This window comes from Heterodontus francisci, chromosome 30, assembly GCF_036365525.1.
Source record: "Heterodontus francisci isolate sHetFra1 chromosome 30, sHetFra1.hap1, whole genome shotgun sequence".
NCBI lineage: Eukaryota > Metazoa > Chordata > Chondrichthyes > Heterodontiformes > Heterodontidae > Heterodontus > Heterodontus francisci.
In genome coordinates, this window is record NC_090400.1 from 56,726,984 (window position 1) to 56,744,929 (window position 17,946).

Here is a 17,946-nt window from a genome sequence, read left to right on the forward strand (position 1 = left end):
TGGTGTTAAAGCAATTATAATAATACTAATCTGCCGAAGACAAGTTATCTTTTAAAACTGCCTGTGGATCTCTGTGTAACGACAGAAAGGCAGGAAATTCAGCCAGCCTCACTGATACCTGGAATTATTTCCACGCAGAAGTTTTTTTATCAACAGATTATGGTGCTATGTTGTCAATTTTAGTTTATCTGTATTTGTTTTTTTGAGTAATTTTATTTCCTTTAGTACTACTAACAAGTAATTGTAGTCTTTTCTACTGCAGATACAAACACTTATTAACCAATTGATTGCTGAAAACATCCTCATTATTTTAATTTTCAAAAATACTGTTCACAACATGCTTTTGAAGCTGTGTTTTACATCTGCATGAGACACAGTCCCAATGCAGTGTGCCGCCGGTTGTGAATCTGGAGCGACATTTGTGGCTTTTTAAGTTATAAAAGATGTTTCGCCACAAGACACAACTTGTGGCCTTCATGGCATCTGGTAGTTCTGTTTATGCCCCGTTTTTGGACTTAGTGAAGGTACAAATTGCCAGTTTGCCTATAAAACAACATGATTATGTTTCAGAACAATCCATCAATTTCAAAGCACTTTGATACATCGCAAGGAAGTGAAAAGGCACTAAATATAAATGCAAGTTCATTCATTCAACATGCGGTGAACTACTGATTGAATGGAGCGCACGATAGAAACTATTTTATGGAAGCATCCATTTGGCGCAAGGAGCAAAATCGAAGAATTGAGACCAAACCAGTAGCTTCAGCTTGCGCGGCACTGCGCTGCAATTATACTTTTCATACCAGTTTAATATTTGCAGAGTGAATTAGGCTTTCTGTTATTTTAATGTTAGGATATAGGTTTATTTCTGTTTTTCCTTTTCAATAGTCTTCTGACGTTGACCAATTGTAACAGGAACTACAGGGTGATGCTTGCCAGTTCTATACAGGGGAGAAGGGGAAAAACGGAGTCTGAGTCCCGCAGGGTCATCTTATTTACCTTCTAGAGGAGGTGACAGAGCGCGCAGAGGTTAGCTACCTACCCTTTTGGTTGAAACAATGCACTGAGTCACAAAGAAAGAATGTTACAAAGATCAAGGAGAGATATTTTTCTGTGCAGGGTATAGAGAAATTGTACAACCTATTTATAAATATTATATTTACAGTTTTGCCACTCTTTACGCACGGGGAAATCTTCCCTCTCCCAAAAGTGCGTGCGAGTTTCACATTTTCCTTATCTAGAAGACTCTACAATGCTGCACGATATCAGAAAAAATATTGAAGAAATCTTGTCAACAACATGCACTGAAAAGCAGCTTTTGAAAACAGAATTAAGAGGTTTAATGAAGGTCAACAGTTGATTGACATCTGACTGGACAGGGTTGCAGCGGAGTTAAGTACTAATCTGTGTCACCAATTGGAACGCAAAGGGCTAGGCCGCTGGTATGGGTATCTGAAATGTTTGCAAAGATTCAGTAAAGGTCTAAATTTAGGACGGGGTTTCTGAAAAGTTTCTCTCAAGGTGTTTAATATTTTAAAGCCACAATTATTTACCAAACGGACTCACTTACTACGTACATGTGGATAAAGTACTTCCCCTTTTTCTATGTTCTCTGCGTCAATAATTGAATATCGCTTCCTGGTTTACATAGGTTTTACACTGCAAACAATTGATTACCCAGGTTTGCAAACAAGTGAGGTTTCTTATCAGAAACTGCATGTAAAAAACTGTATATTTGTGTCAAACTATGCACATGAAAATGTCTAGCTTACATGGGTAATTAAGCAAACATATATATTTGGCATTATTCAGTAACTGGACACTTCTTCAAAGATCAAATAACAAAAAAGTATTACAAGTTGGTGTTTCTGGCAGTGTAGTGGTTTGATTCATTCACTGACACACTGCATCACAGAATGTTCTGCCCACAAACATCAACCAGGGTCAACCAATGGAAGCTGCTGCTGGGTTAAGGTGATCCCTTTCCCAAGTGAGGAAGATCAAATTGGCAAGCAATTAATAAAACTTTTTTGCACTTCCCTGGGACCAATTCAGCACAGTATCGGCAGATAGCTGGCAACAAGTTCTCTGGCCACACTCCACAGAATGAAGAACGACGTGAGCAAACAATAGGAAATGGAGGGGATGGAGAATAAACCTAGCAGAATGGGGGTTGGTCAGAGGAAGCAAAATTCAAATATAATTACTGCTCCAGCCACTGAATTCACAGTCATCAAAAATTATTCATAGATAGATGATTTGAAAAATAATATGATACTGTTCTTTATATATTCCACTATTGGATATAAGCACAAAATACTTGTCTTTTAGCGCTATCCATAATGCACACAAGGATATGCAGAATGCTTAGATTTCCCGGTCTAGTCACACAGAACTTCACAATAGGAGATTACTGCCCTTTATGTCTTTCTTAGTTTACTTAACACACCTTTGCAGAACACATCTGTACAGTTGGTCTCGTCAACTCAACATTGAACAAGAAACATATAATCTGAAGTAAGTAGTGAAAAACAGGAGTATTCTTGGAGAAGTCTTCTTGAAGACAATAATAAGATATCTCTGGTTTAGGAGAGTCAAAGGTAGGGAATGTATTGAGGTTAATTCTAAGCTTCTGAAGTATCTGTCCAACGTTAGAAACCCAAGCCTTTTTCCTGCATCCTTCTTATTAATACTGCTTGGCTAGATCAGTCTGAGTCAGCTGTCTGTCCAGTTTGTCACAGGCCCCAAACCGGAATGGTATTGGGTCGGTAGCTCTCTCGGTAATGATAGGCTTTGTGAGAAAAGGAATTCCCGAGCGTTTTGAGCATGAGGAGAAGGTGGGACTCTCTCATGTGGCGAGAGAGGAATTCTGTCTCGTGGGGAACACGAAGAAATGGGTACCCGCTGTCGAACCTGGTGCTGAGGTGGTGAGTGATATCCACTGAACTGTGAATCGCAGGGAGGCTGTGAGCTCTGTCCTGGGATGGTGGAGAGGTGGGGCATCATAGCCGTGGTGGTAAAGTGAGCTGAGAAATGCTGATAAGGAACGGTTTCCATGGTCTGAACACTGCAGTTACCGTACGGTGGAACGGAAGCCCACATGTTGCAGTTTAATGTTTGAGGAGGATGCTCCTCGGCTGCGGCTCCTCCAGGCACATCACCGCCAGGGGTGGAAAACATGCAGGCGTCCCGTAGGTCTGCTTCGTTCCGATAGGATGGGCTCATCACCTGTTGGTCGTATGGTGCTGGACGAAAGTAGTGTTCTTCGGCAATGGAAGCAGGGGCTTCTAGAAAAGGCCGCTTACAGGACAGTTCTGGATGACCATGGGCTTCTGAAAGGGGGGTAAAAAAAAATAGTGTCATTGTTGTAAATCGTTTTGGAAATGAAAATTACTGTTCGTTATCGCTGCAGTCACGTGACAGTGATAATTATCAACTGTGGCGGCACACCATTGAAAACATTATTCATCTTTGTTTCCACTAATGTCAACTCAAAGCTTGTTTGCTAATTCAAAAATAAAACTTTAAAAAAAGTCTGTCCGTCTGTCTCTTTCCCTGTTCCCAATTTTTAAAACTACTTTAGCTAATTTTTTGTGATTATCAAGGCGGCAGATGGTACTGCTGGAAAATGGTACATATTTACGGTTTCGTTTGATACCGCTACTCTAACCCATTGCACTATTGGATTGAGTATCACCCAATTACTCCCTCTTTTGAAGTGTTTAGTTCCAGGAAATAGTTTTTAAAGCTGCAAACAAACTAGGAATAGCACCAACTGGTCAAATAATGATTTTAGATTTTACCTGAACTGATAGTGTGGCTAAAAAGAACATTTCAACATACAGCCTCACTATTCTCATCAAACTGCCAATCCTCCGTGCAGTACATCAACACTAAAAACCTTCCCTTACAATTCACGAGTGAAATAACCTCTGTGCTTGCTTTTAGTCGATAATGTTTGAGTACAAGAAATGTAATTGGAGATTAGGTAATTTGCTCAATGAGTATATATTTATACGGTCCATCAGATGTTCTTGCCCCTGATGTAACACTGTGATACTCAGGGCTTCCTCCTGTAGCCAAGGTTAGGACTGGTGGAAGCCAAGTGAAGATGGGGGTTAAGGGGATTAGGTACTTCAGCCAATAGGGGAGGCAGTGGCGTAGTGGTAATGTCACTGGATTGATAGCCCAGAGGCCCAGGCTAATGCTCTGGAGACATGGGTTCGAATCCCATCATGGCAGATGGTGAAATTTGAATTCAATTAATAAATCTGGAATTAAAAAGCTATTCTAGTGTGACCATGAAGCCATTGTCGATTGTTGTAAAAACCCATCTCGTTCACTAATGTCCTTTAGGGAAGGAAATCTGCCGTTCTTACCTGGTCTGGCCTGCATGTGACTCCAGATCCACAACAATGTGGTTGACTCTTAAAATGCCTTCTGCAATGTCCCATCAATGAATAAAAAAATATATAACTATGCAGGGAATCATGGCGTAGCTTTCTAACTTTGTCCGTATTATACAATCTGGTGAAGTGTTTTCTTTAAATTTTGAACGGTCGCTATTGAATAGTCGGATCAGAAACACACTGATATTGAATATAACCTTTTACTTTTTGTTGTAATTCTCTGTTAACAAGCCTTCAATTTCAGTAAAAGCAAAATACTGTGGATGCTGGAAATCTGAAATAAAAACAAGAAATGCTGGAACCACTCAGCAGGTCTGGCAGCATCTGTGGAAAGAGAAGCAGAGTTTCGTTCCGTAGAAGGGTCACTGACCCGAAACGTTAACGCTGCTTCTCTTTCCACAGATGCTGCCAGACCTGCTGAGTGGTTCCAGCATTTCTTCAATTTCAGTGTCTGCGATACACTTATATGTTTGAATATTTTCTAATCTGCAATCCAAAAATTATTTTAGATTGAATTTTATTTAATGTAATTTGGTCCACAAGGGTATGCATTCTTCTCCTGTAGTTCCTTCACAATCCCCCAGGCTTCCCATCGTCTGCTATTGCCACTGTAACCAAACACCAAGAGGTGCATGAGAAACTCAGTTGATTTGCCCTATTTTCTCCTTTGCTGAGTGTGGAAGTATGGATTGTCCTCCAGTATGTAAACAACAGGGTCTAACGCCTACCAGAAACCTAACGCAAAATTCTGAGGGTAAGTGTGCAAATTGCACTTTGTATAGGAGCAGCGCGGGTGAGAATAATTAATTAAAGTCATCAACAAGACCGAGACTCATAATGTAACAAAAGCTCTGAAGCCAGAAGAACAGAAACAATTGAGCCTGAGATAGAGATCAGAGTGTAACCTACAATGTAAAATGAAGTCCCAGGCAGATCTGTGAAAATCTACTTTCTATGGGAAAATAGACTGACACTATCCACTAGGCCCAAAGGTCCAACGATTGAGGTTACTGCATGAAGCGGGGGTCAGAGGACATGCAACTTACAGGTAGACCAAAAGTCTGAATACAGGGTTATTACTCCTGGAAACAAGTTAAGGTTTGTTTGTTATTTGTAGAGAAACTCCTTTGGTGGAACTTTTACTTTTGTAAATAAAATTCATCTTCCTTTACTGGACGTCTGATTACCAGTTATCTCTTCCCACATCAATTGAACCTGGGATGTTTGGGTTTAGCTGGCCTGATCCCATAGAAATGTACAAAAATAATGATCTTCTTAAAGGACGTATGCTCAGTCTGAAAAATAATCAGCAATAATAATATTAAATAATAAGGGGGAGATTTAATAATAGGTGTTCAAAGTCATGAAGAGTTTTGATAGAATATATAAGAAAGTTTCCACTGGCAGAACGGACTTGAGGACATAGAGTTAAAATACTTGGCAAACCAATCAGAAGGGAGATGATATTTATTAAGCAGCGATTTGTTATGATCTGGAAGGCATTGCCTGAAAGTGGTGGAAGCAGACTCAATGGTAACTTTCAAATAGGAATTGGATATATACCTGAAAAGAAACATTTTGTAGGGTCATGTCGAAAGAGCAAGGCAGTGAGATTGATTTTTCAAAAAACCGCGCAGGCATGATGGGCCGAATGGCCTCGTTCTGTGCTGTATTCTATGATTCTCTAACTTTTGAAGAATCACTATCAATGGGGCAATGGGGTAAAAAGTATTCGGCAATATATCTCTGATTTTCTCTATTCTTATATCTGCCGTCTGTAGTTATGCTCCACTGTTGCACACTGAAAATTAATAAACTCCCAAGTATTTATAGTTAGAACCTGAAAAATGTATGAACTACAGTTCTGAGGCTGGTATTGGGAAGTACAAGTGTAATCGAGAATGATACAAAATGCTTTAACTAGGTCGGTTTTGCCTAGGTTGCACTGAAATTGTAATGTAACTTCTTAAAAAGGATTCCAGCAGTGTCAATCTATAAACTTGCCAAGAGGAAGGATTCAGCAACGGTACTTTTTGCTACCGCGTGTTCGCACTGACAACCTGCGCGACCCAGTGTCCTTTTCCTCGCAGCTCCCCATTTACTGAATTCTACATGTGAGGTGCAGCTGCATCAGGACTTTAGGTGAAGAGATCCCCCACAGGATGGAAAGTTTTTTTCTGAGAGGGAGAATTTATCCCTCACCACTTTTGTCTACCCCAAGCTCTATAATTTTTGGGACACTTGCCCATTTTCTCAGTCAGGACATAACTTTACAGGAAATATAGAGAAAAGTAGGGATAAAAATACAGTCAGACATATAGGACGATGGCTAAGGAGCTTGCCCGGTGTGGAACAGAGCCGCATTGACCAGGAAGGCCCCAGTCTGAGATTGCCAATGCGTATTGAGTTGAAAGAGGGTCTCAGATGTCCCTGAAGCAGAGCAAGAGTGAACGCGGGGAAAAGGATGCGGGTTTACCCTGGGATTCCTCGTTACAGCAAAATCCTGAAGTTGGGTGAAATGTTGGTAAGAGATACCAAGCAAAAGAGTTCCTCAGTGTAGACAAGGACTGATTGATGGCTAGGCTGTAATCTCCTGTCAGCTGGTTGGTAAAGCACAGACCCATTGGCAAAAGAGCAGTTTGCCTGTCTGACCTGCCCCGTCAGCTGGGAACTATGTAGCAGGTAGGAATGTGAAAAAGTGAATAAAATTACAGCAAAGTGAGGGAAACAAAAGTAACTTTCTAAAGAAACTAGTTTTTTGTCAGTAAAAAAGCTGATTTCCAAGCTGTTGTTTACACTGGCTTTTTAACTTTTTGTTAGAAAAACCTGGAAGTTTCAGTAATTTATTGGCATGCATTATCTTGTATAAGTAGAAACAGCTAGTCCAAGGAGAAATCAGAAGATCGTATCAGCTCTCCGTTATAAAAATACCATTACTGTACAGCTACAAAGACCAAACTTCTTAACATCGATCAACACAAGGAATGCTTATCAGTCTGAGTTCAGTTAATTACTGACAGTCTGTTTCCAGAGTCTGTTCTTGCACTTACCCAGACTCCCGCAGCACTTATATTTACGTGTCACATTCCCTGACAAGATCAAGCAGCCCTTCTCATTTACCTTATCTTTCCCTTTCCTCCCATCTTCACCACAGTCAAATTACATTTCCCATTAATGTCAGGAGGATAATAACTTCATGTGGATAGACACAATAGTGGGCAACAACATATTAACTTCTTGGATGCAAACATATATAGCTCATTATGTATTTACATACACAATGTATGGTTTATAGAACAAGATTTATAGTTTGATAAATAATGTTCATAGGTAACATAAGGTGATTCAGCGATTATTCAGTTTCCAGCAACATACAGCATTGGCAGAAAAACCTGCCAGGAAATCAAGCACCCTATGGTTTGACCATTGACTATGGAAGAAGGTCTGTGATTTCTGACATGCTCACTGTGAGCGCTTCTGACAGCAGAGGTGCAGGGTCTGACGCAATCGCCCATCATAGGTAATATCCTTGCAGTTTAATCATTGCTACATAAATACTGTGTGTATGATATACTGCGTGACGTATAGTTTATAGAATGTACGTGCTATATGAGCATAGAGAACATGATTTGTGATCATACATAACATTTCCATATATAGATTATGGGTTAAATTTTATGAGTTAGCATGCACAATGCGGGGCCTTACTCGGCAGGACCGCCGAACTGACGACGTGTGGAAATCAGCGCACCCGCATCATGGCCCTGCCAATTTTTCAGTCATAAAATTAATGACTAGAGATTTGATAGAGGAGCAAATTGGGGCATTTTCTGTAATGCTGCACACCAGAACTTGTAAAATCCAAAAGTATGCAGCATATAGTACAGAAATAAATGATAATACCAGTCCTATATCTTCAGGCTATACTTTACCTTCCCATTTGTGTCACAACACCTTATTTATTTGGTGCACCATATATGGGAGGAAAAATCAAAACAAAGATTAATAAAATATATGCTATATTGATAAGTAAATAGCAAACAGATGACAGCAAGATTAAAACAGTAACCGAACTTTAAGGTTTTGCTGCCAAACGTTTTTGCCATGAGGTCAGTTTGATTGAACCATGTGCTGCATTGTGACATGCTGCACACCGTCTATCATTCTGTATATAACACCCGAACCGATAAAGATACAAAGAACTTTCGCTTTTGGCTGCAGATTCATTCTTGTTATTTGATTCAGCAGCTACTCACAGGCAATACATTTCATGCCATGGAATAACAGAACAATCTGTCTTGGGGGATGGGAGGGCATCAGCAATAGGAAGATTTCCTTGGTTTGCTTTTTTATATCCAAACAAGAGGAATATAAGGGAGAGAGGAGTGTGTGTGTATGAGGGGCGGGAGTTGGTGGGGTTGATGTGGAAGACTATCCAATGTGTACTTTAAATCTTCCCGAGTAGAGGTAATCCTTTGATATTTTGGGAAGTAATCTAAAATTCTTTGAAAGCATTGATTACTGTATCAATACCAACCTTTACTCTTTGCTTAATCCTCATATATCAATCATCAGTAAGTATGCACTTAAACTTTGTCACCAGTTACCTCTTGGTTTAAAACAGTGATAGATTAGCCCCGAATCTCTCTGAGCTGCAAAAGGACTGAGTGCCAGATCCTGAGTGCCCGATGCAGTTAACTGTATGGATCCGTTGTTGTCGTACGGGTAGTGCTGGTGACCCTGCGTCCCGTGTGGTGTGTTGGCTTCCATTTTCGGTGTCAACTGACCATGGTTAGAAATGAGTCTTTGCCTAACAATGCTTTTTGAAATGACTGGATATTCCCTGCAAAAAAAAAAGTTTTTAAAAAAAATTTGTACAAATTGAATTCCTGGAACATTTCGCATAGGGTTTCAGAACCAAGAGTAGTCTGGATTAGACAGGGGAGGTAATTGTTCGGTGTGTTCAGAGATAAGATTTTGAACAATTTCTCTGCAGTGCAGACTCGGGAATTCTGAGATCCTCAAGTGCCGCCACTGTTGGGAGGGTGTAATTAGAGTGTAACAAGTTTACATAGAGAGATTCCATTATACCTGCGGGCATATGATTTTTAAAAATCAAAAACGTTGACACATAAGTGTTGACAAAACATGAGGAAATGAAGTAAGATTCTTAGACAGTAAGTTAACTGGAAGAAGGTATACAGCAGTGTTCCCCAGCGGTCAGTACAAGGACCACTGCTTTTCTTGATATATATTGATGACTTAGACTTGGGTGTACAGGGCACAATTTCAAAGTTTGCAGATGACACAAAATTTGGAAGTATTGTGAACTGTGAGGAAGATGGTGATAGACTTGAAGATGAAATAGGCTGGTGGAATGGGCGGACACGTGGCAGGTGAAATCTAATGCAGAGTAATGTGAATTAATACATTTTGGTAGGAACAACAAGGAGAGGCAATATAAACTAACGGGTTCAATCCTAAAGAGGAGGGGGGGGGGGGGGGGGCGGTGCAGAAGCCGGAAAGGGTTGGGGACATATGTGCACAAGTTGTTGAAGATTGCAGAGCAGGTTGAGAAAGTGGTTAAAACAGCATACAGGTTCCTGAGCTTTATAAATCGAGGCATAGAGTACAAAAACAAGGAAGTTATGATGAACCTTTATAAAACACTGGTTCAGCCTCAACTGGAGTATTGTGTCCAATTCTGGGCACTACACTTTTGCAATGATGTGAAGGCTTTAGAGAGAGTGTGCAGAAAAAAAAACGAGAATAGTTCCAGGGACTTCAGTTACGAGGATAGATTGGAGAAGTTGTAGTTGTTCTCCTTAGAAAAGAGAAGGTTGAGAGGAGAATTGATAAAGGTGTTCAAAATCATGAGGGGTCTGGACCAGAGTAGATAGAGAGAAACTGTTCCCTTTGGTGTAAGGGTCGAGAACCAGAAGATACAGATTTAAGTTGATTGGCAAAAGAACCAAAGATGACATGAGAAAACATTTTTCTATGCAGTGAGTGGGTAGGATCTGCAGTGCACTGCCTGAGAGTGTGGTGGAGACAGATATAATCAGTGTTTTCAAAAGGGAATTAGATTATCACCTGAAGATTTTAAAAAAATGTGCAGGGTTACGGGGAAAGGGTGAAGGAGTGGGAGTATCTGAATTATTCTTGCAGAGAGCTGGTGTGGACTCGAGGGGCTGAATGGCCTCCTTCTGTACTGTAATCATTCTAAGCCTAGACACAGCATTTTTAATTAAAGGTAAGTTTAAAAAATCTGGGCTGAGGCAAAAGTTTATTTTTCACAGAAGACACATGTCTTATAAACACTGATGTCAGGTTTCCATATTGAGGAGAAATAAGCCCTTTTATCCTTCCCCATTTCACCTTCACTTTTCATGTAAAACTTTTCCATTCTGACAAAAGTTCCTTTATTTTAAGGAAGGAATCTTATCATCAAAATGCCCCTTAAAGTCAAAGGGAGCAAAGAGTTTTGATTGACATTAACATAGAAATACACAGAAATTACAACACGGAAACAGGCCACTCGACCCAACCAGTCTGTGTTACTGTTTAATCGCCACAATAGCAAATGGTCCGAATCACCTGTACCCATCCTGTTCCTTCTGACCCTTCTCCCCTCATCCTCCTTTTCTCCACCCAACTGTCCAATCTAATCCTGCCAGTTGCTTCAACCATTAACCCTGAAAGTGAATTCTCCAGACGCTTCTACACTTCCTTACTTGCATTTTATTTTGAATCCGTGGCCTGTTATTCTGGACTTGCAGCTATTGGAAACAGTTTACCATCTATCGTGTCCCATCTTTTTAAAATAATTTTTAACACTTCTATCATATTGCCTCACAACATGCAATGTGCCAAAGAGGGCAGCACAGTGGCGCAGTGGTTAGCACCGCAGCCTCACAGCTCCAGCGACCCGGGTCCAATTCTGGTACTGCCTGTGTGGAGTTTGCAAGTTCTCCCTGTGTCTGCGTGGGTTTCCTCCGGGTGCTCCGGTTTCCTTCCACATGCCAAAGACTTGCAGGTTGATAGGTAAATTGGCCATTAGCAATTGCCCCTAGTATAGGTAGGTGGTAGGGAAATATAGGGACAGGTGGGGATGTGGTAGGAATATGGAATTGGTGTAGGAGTGGTATAAATGGGAGGTTGATGGTCGGCACAGACTTGGTGGGCCGAAGGGCCTGTTTCAGTGCTGTATCTCTAAACTAAAGTGTTACAAGTGTTTTTTTTTTGGTTTTGGAATTTCCTCACACCAGGAAATATCCTAATAACTCGACACTATGTCTTCTCTAAAGTCTCATTAACCTTCCTATAGTGTTGATCCCAATACTGCACACAGTATTCTAACTGGGATCTTACAAAGGTATGGTATAGATTTGGCTGTTATATTCTATATCCATTGAGATAAAATCTAGAATTCGATTACCTTTTCCTGCAACTGTCTTATCAACCTGCTAATGCGCCAGAGCTGGCGGGCAGCCATAAAGACAGGGCTAAATTGTGGCGAGTCGAAGAGACTTAGTAGTTGGCAGGAAAAAAGACAGAGGCGCAAGGGGAGAGCCAACTGTGCAACAGCCCCAACAAACAAATTTCTCTGCAGCACCTGTGGAAGAGTCTGTCACTCCAGAATTGGCCTTTATAGCCACTCCAGGCGCTGCTTCACAAACCACTGACCACCTCCAGGCGCGTATCCATTGTCTCTCGAGATAAGGAGGCCCAAAAGAAAGAAAATGCGCATGATTAGATTTGACATTTGGATGAAGGAAAAGGATGAAATAAAAAGGGTCGAAGAAAATTGTTTTCACGTCCTGCGAAACCTATACGTTCAAATCGCTCTGATCTTCAATAACACCGAGACTACTTCCATTCAAAGTATTTTTTTATGAAAATGCAAGACTTCACACTTGCTGACTTTGATTCTATCTTCCACTTTTTAGCCCATTCCCACATTTTATCAAAGGCCCTTTGAAGCTTCCTTTGGTCTCCACATAATTTTCTGATTGAAAACACCCGCTTGACGCTTGAAAATGCATATTTCCGATTGGAAAATCTAGATAATTCCCTGACTTCTACTCAACTCTGGAAGCGAAATTGACCACTTTTCCATGCCTCGAAAATACATGATGTGATGAGGGAGGGAACCCTGTAGAAAAAGACTTTTCGAAAAATAATGATATTAAAAGAAAAAGATTTTTATTCGTTTAAATGAAATGTAGTACCTGCATGTTTGTTGCATAACGTACCTCTGCAAACGAGATACGCGCAAGTCACTGTCATCGCCCCCTCTGAATCCCTTAGCAAATGGATTGTTTTCAATCTTTAGCTGGGTAATCTGTAAGGATAAGACACAATATTTATATTAATTTGCTCTCTAACAGCTTATTTCAGTGTCATTCAATCTTTCGAAAAAATATTCAACACAGTTCATGTTCTTCCCCACCCTTTTAGAATGCAATAGCTCATCCACTACCGCTGATTAATTATGCCATAAAGTATGAACTAGCGTTTTCCTTAATCATAGGCTTGTGAGTATTTATTCCTTACTTACATTGCTTTAATTAGAGTTGCTGACTACTGTCACCACCAGTGAGGAAGGGCTCTCAGGCTCCCTTTCGCCCCTTCTCTGGTTTGACCGCAACAAATTGATTCAATTTGCGGGCTGGAGGAAGGTTTGTAGTGTAGTTCCCAGGGATCAGTGTTGGGACCCTTGCTGTTCCTGATATATAGTAATTTCCCAGACCTTGGAGTACAGGCCACAATTTCAAAACTTGCGGATGCTACGAAACTTAGAAGCATTGTGAACTGTGAGGAGGTTAGTGTATAACTTCAAAAGGAGATAGACAAGTTGGTGGAATGGGCAGACAAGTGGCAGATGAAGTTCAAGGCAAATAAATATGAAGTGATTCATTTTGGTAGGAAGAACAAGGAGAGACAGTATAAGATAAAGGGTACAGCTCTAAAAGGGGTGCGGGAGCAGAGGAACCTGGGTGTATATGTGCATAAGTCATTGAAGGTGGCAGGACAAGTTCAGAGAGTGGTTAATGAAGCATACAGTATCCTGGGCTTTATTAATAGGGGCATAGAGTACAAGAGCAAGGAAATTATGTTGAACTTGTATACAGACACTAGTTCGGCCTCAGCTGGAGTATTACGTCCATTTCTGGGTGCTGTATTTTAGGAAGGATGTGAGAGCATTAGAGAGAGTGCAGAAAAGATTCAGGAGAATAGTTCCAGGGATGAGGAATTTCAGTTATGAAGATAGATTGGAGAAGTTAGGACTGTTTTCCTTAAAGAATAGAAGGCTGAGAGGTGATTTGATAGAGGTATTCACAATCATGAGCGGTCTGGACAGAGTAGATAGAGAGAAACTGTTTCCACTTGTGAAAGGATCAAGAATGAGAGGGCACCAATTTAAAATAATTGGTGAAAGAACCAAAAGTGATATCAGGAAAAAAGAATTCTGGTAAGTGGTTAAAGTCTGGAATGCACTGCCTGAAAGTGTGGTGGAGGCATGTTCAGTTGAGGCATTCGAAAGGGAATTAGACTTATCGAAAAAGCAATGTTCAGGGTTACGGGGAGAGGGCAGAGGAATGGCACTAGATGAATTCTCATTGAGAGAGCTGGTGCAGACATGATGGGCCGACTGGCCTCATTCTGTGCTGTAATAATTCTAACAGGGTTTATTCTTTTAACATTTATCTTACACATTGATTTATCTTACCACCTCAGTGAGCACTTGCTCACTGTTCCTCTAATTGGAATTGTAAATTAAACAATCAGGCAGGTTTTCTTGAGTTTAAACAAGAATGATGTAAGTTTATTAACCTTATCGCTCTAAACCGGTTAAAATTACTAAAATTAGTGACGTATCCACGCTCACATTCATATGAGAGGCACACACACACACAAATAGATACAGAGGGGAAAAGACAGAGTTGGGAGGTTGAAGTAAAGTCTGTAATTAATGGAATTCAAATACTGAGTTTCAGTGTCCTTAGTTGAAATAGATGTCTTAAATCCTCGCTGGGCCACGTGCGCAATTCAAGCTTGCTTCTTTGGTTCCGGAAACCCGAAGAAAAGGTTTATGCATCCTTTTTGTTCTTGACTGTGAAGGTCTGTAGATTTGAGGGTTAGCTGCAGCCGAGGCTCCCGTGGGACTTTGCAGGAGAGTGAGACAGGAGAGAGAGATGTCCTTTCCTTGGAGTTTAGTTACTGTCTTTCTTCTTTTCTAAGGCATAATTCACAAACTCAGAGTTACACAGGCAGGTGTATCATGTGACAGAAAACAGAAGTTTCTGGAAGGTTTTTTGAAATTCAAAGTTCTTCAGACATAATTGGTTGCGGGGGAGGGGGTGTGTGCAGTTTGGCTCTTTCAAAGTCAATGGGTGTCAACGGTGTTTGACGACCAATATTGATCAAAATAATTTTAGGTAATTGAATCAGAACACACCCCTGTTGTTCTGGCTAGACGGTAATTACCTCCGTCTCCCAGTCGGCCTTTGGCTTCTCATTTGCAAATTGTGTGTCGTCATCTTTAGCTGTTCTGTTCTGCTTTTTAAAAGTTATTTGTTATAATGTCCAGTAAAAGGTCTCAGGCAAAGTTTCATATGACGAAATTAATATGTTTCCATTTGGCATCTTGGTTTTCCGTCACACTAGGAATAGGAGAAAATTGTGTGTCACTTGCTTCCGTACTGCATTTGAAGCATTGCGAATGAGAGAGCAGATGAACTACAAAGCAGATACCCCTGAATCCTTCATGTGCTGAATACGACTGGAATGAATCCCTGTCTGTTCTCGTAGAACTAAGGCTGGGAGGTGGAGCGGACGCTACTCTCCTCATTCCAAAGTGACTATTTCATACTCCCACTAAACAGACGCTTCCCTTTTGGAACATAAAGATGTCTTCAGAACAGATTTAAAACACGATAACGGGATCATCATCAAGATGTCAAAATTCTAACTCGATGACACCAATAACCTGTAACTGGGCACAGGAGTTTCGAACCAGCGGCTGTTGTCCAGATGGTGTTGCGCTGGAGGTCCAAAGCTTCCTGTCTCCAGAGCTCAGTTGCTTGCTCCCTTCATAGTTCAAGAAAAGCCCGTTACTGAAATGATATATTTGAAGCTCCAAGACATATTAATTTAATTCAGTATTTTAAATCGGAGTAAAAATAAGAGAAAGCGCCATATTTGAGACATTGATTCTATTGTCAGCAATAACGGGCAATTTCATCTTAGATCATCCCTAATGTGATCGGGTCCAATGCACCTCTTGTGATCATCTTCTCTCTGTAGTTAAAGATAATTCCTATAGGGTATATTTGTTTCTTTTTATATTAGTCTTAAGGGGAAAAAAATGACACGCCACAGAAAATTCAATGATTCAAAAGATTCAAAGATTCATATTTGGCTCACACTGTAACCCTGGTTATCTTATTTTACTCCCTAAACGAAGACAGGCATACCCTCCGCCGATTCGTTTGTTTGATAGATGATCACAATAAAATGCAACATTTGGGGGAAAAAATGAAAATATTACTTTGACTAGAGACAGACATTGGTAGGATCAATCAGGACCACCTCAAACTGTTGTTATCCAAACTTATCATCACATCTGGTAACATTGCACTGCCACAAGTCCCTTAACCCATTAGCGCAGCAGTAAAGATAATCTTTACTCCACGTTTAAAAACTGTTAACTTTAGTTTCATTTTCCCGGCTACAATTTGACGGTTTCTTGAGAACTGTCTTCTATTTCAGCAGTCCAACAGCAGCTCCCACAAGCAGAACTTGTCACCTAAGATCCAGGATCGGTACCGTTCCGTTGTTACACTCTGTCCTTGCAGAGGTGCATTCCAAAAATGACTGACAGTCGCCCCTCTTGCATCAGTCGGTTTACTAAGTGTGTGTACCGTTGTCTCACGCTACGCTGCCAAACCTTTTGCTTTGGACATGATCACACACAGGTTTATAGACTAAACTGACGATAATATTAATTTACAATGGAATACACTATGCGCAATCAATCAATATTAAAAATAGTGTCCCTCAATTTCCTGTCTTATTCTGCCATTAAAATCTGTGTGGTGAGAGCGGAGAATTGGACAGGATCTCATTCCTTTCTCAGCCCTTCGGAATTTCGGATCAGGTGCATCACCCAATGTAATTCCGCAGCAAGGGACGCTTAAACATCCTTGGTGCCCAGTATTAAATAAGGGGTCCTGGCAGATTTCAAATTTAAAAGGTTTCCCCTGCAAAGCGACAGCTGTACGGAAACTGGCCCATTTTTTTTTGGAAAATCTTTCTGCAGTCACGGAGCCGGGTTACACAGCGGCGAAGCACCGTAGTGAGTTTCCAAACCCTCAGCCCTATCTGAGGCAGGAGGTCAAGGGACGGGACAATGGGACAGGTAGCAGTCCCGCTCTGCCAAACTTATGACAGCAGAGCAAGACAAGCGGAAATGTTACATATCTAAACATGTAACCTTCTCAACGGCAATTAGGGATGGGCAACAAACGTTGGCCATCCGACGCGCTCATCCCACAAAAGAATATAAAAAAAGTCAAACATCCTTCATAAGACTTGCTTCTGATTGAAGAGTCTGTTAAATATTGCACAAATCCTAGCACATAATTTTCAATACATTAAAATTAAGATAAGGTTAAGATAAGGAAAGACTAAAAAAAATAGCCAATTCTACAATCAAGCCAATTTTTCCAAGAGCTCGTACAATTCCCAGTGCCAAGGACTCTTCCAAATGACTTATTCTCCAGAGAGAAAAGCTTGAAGAGGAACAATTCAGCAGATTAACAACAATAGTTGTTATTCCATGTTGGTTGGCTGCATTTTACTTCTGCCATTAGCACTATTGCAGTAGCACAATAACCATTGTGTTCAATAGACTATTTGTATCTATAACCATAGCTTTGTATCCATTTCTCCTTTTAGAAAGTCTTACTCAAAACTATAATATGTTCCATTGTGGTGTTAATTTAATTGAGAAATTATTATGTTATTCCTGATCAGTTGGGGTGCTATTTTACGATGTTGGAAAACACTCAATGGAACCGAGAGATGTTGGGTATGCTGGAGGGCGTTATTTCATTTTAATTTTCTTTTTGGCAGCATAGGAGCATGTCGTAAAGACTGTTGGAGTTTTATTTCTGTAGTTACTTAGTCATAATTTAAAATATAACATTTATAAAAAATATATAATTTGGACAGATTTGCCATGATTTATTGTACTGGTACATGCCTTGGAGGGAGCAACAAAGGTTCACTAAACTGATTCCTGGGATGAGGGTATTGTCCTATAAATGAAACTAGGCCTGTATTCCCTAGAATTTAGAAGAACGAGAGGTGATCTCATTGAAACATATAAAATTCTTAAGGAGCTTGATAGGGTTGATGCTGGGAGAATGTTTCCCAGGAAGGATGTGAGAATCCTTGAGAGGGTACAGAGGAGATTTACCAGAATGATTTGCAGGGATGGAGGATTTTAGTTACAAGGTTAGGTTGGTAA

The 17,946-nt window shown here is 40.5% G+C and overlaps 2 protein-coding genes across 4 annotated transcripts in view; one reads left to right on the plus strand and one right to left on the minus strand.

The window, feature by feature from the left end:
• brip1 (BRCA1 interacting helicase 1) overlaps positions 1-17,946 on the plus strand; it is a 643,193-nt gene that overhangs the window by 520,459 nt on the left and 104,788 nt on the right. The window lies entirely within an intron of this gene.
• Positions 2,716-17,946, minus strand: part of tbx4 (T-box transcription factor 4) — a 132,775-nt gene continuing 117,544 nt past the window's right edge. Inside the window, exons 6-8 of the mRNA XM_068010737.1 lie at positions 12,641-12,753; positions 9,017-9,252; positions 2,716-3,332 (exon numbers count right to left, since the gene is read on the minus strand). Of these exons, the coding sequence (XP_067866838.1) occupies positions 2,716-3,332; positions 9,017-9,252; positions 12,641-12,753 (966 nt within the window). The remainder of the gene's footprint in view (positions 3,333-9,016; positions 9,253-12,640; positions 12,754-17,946) is intronic.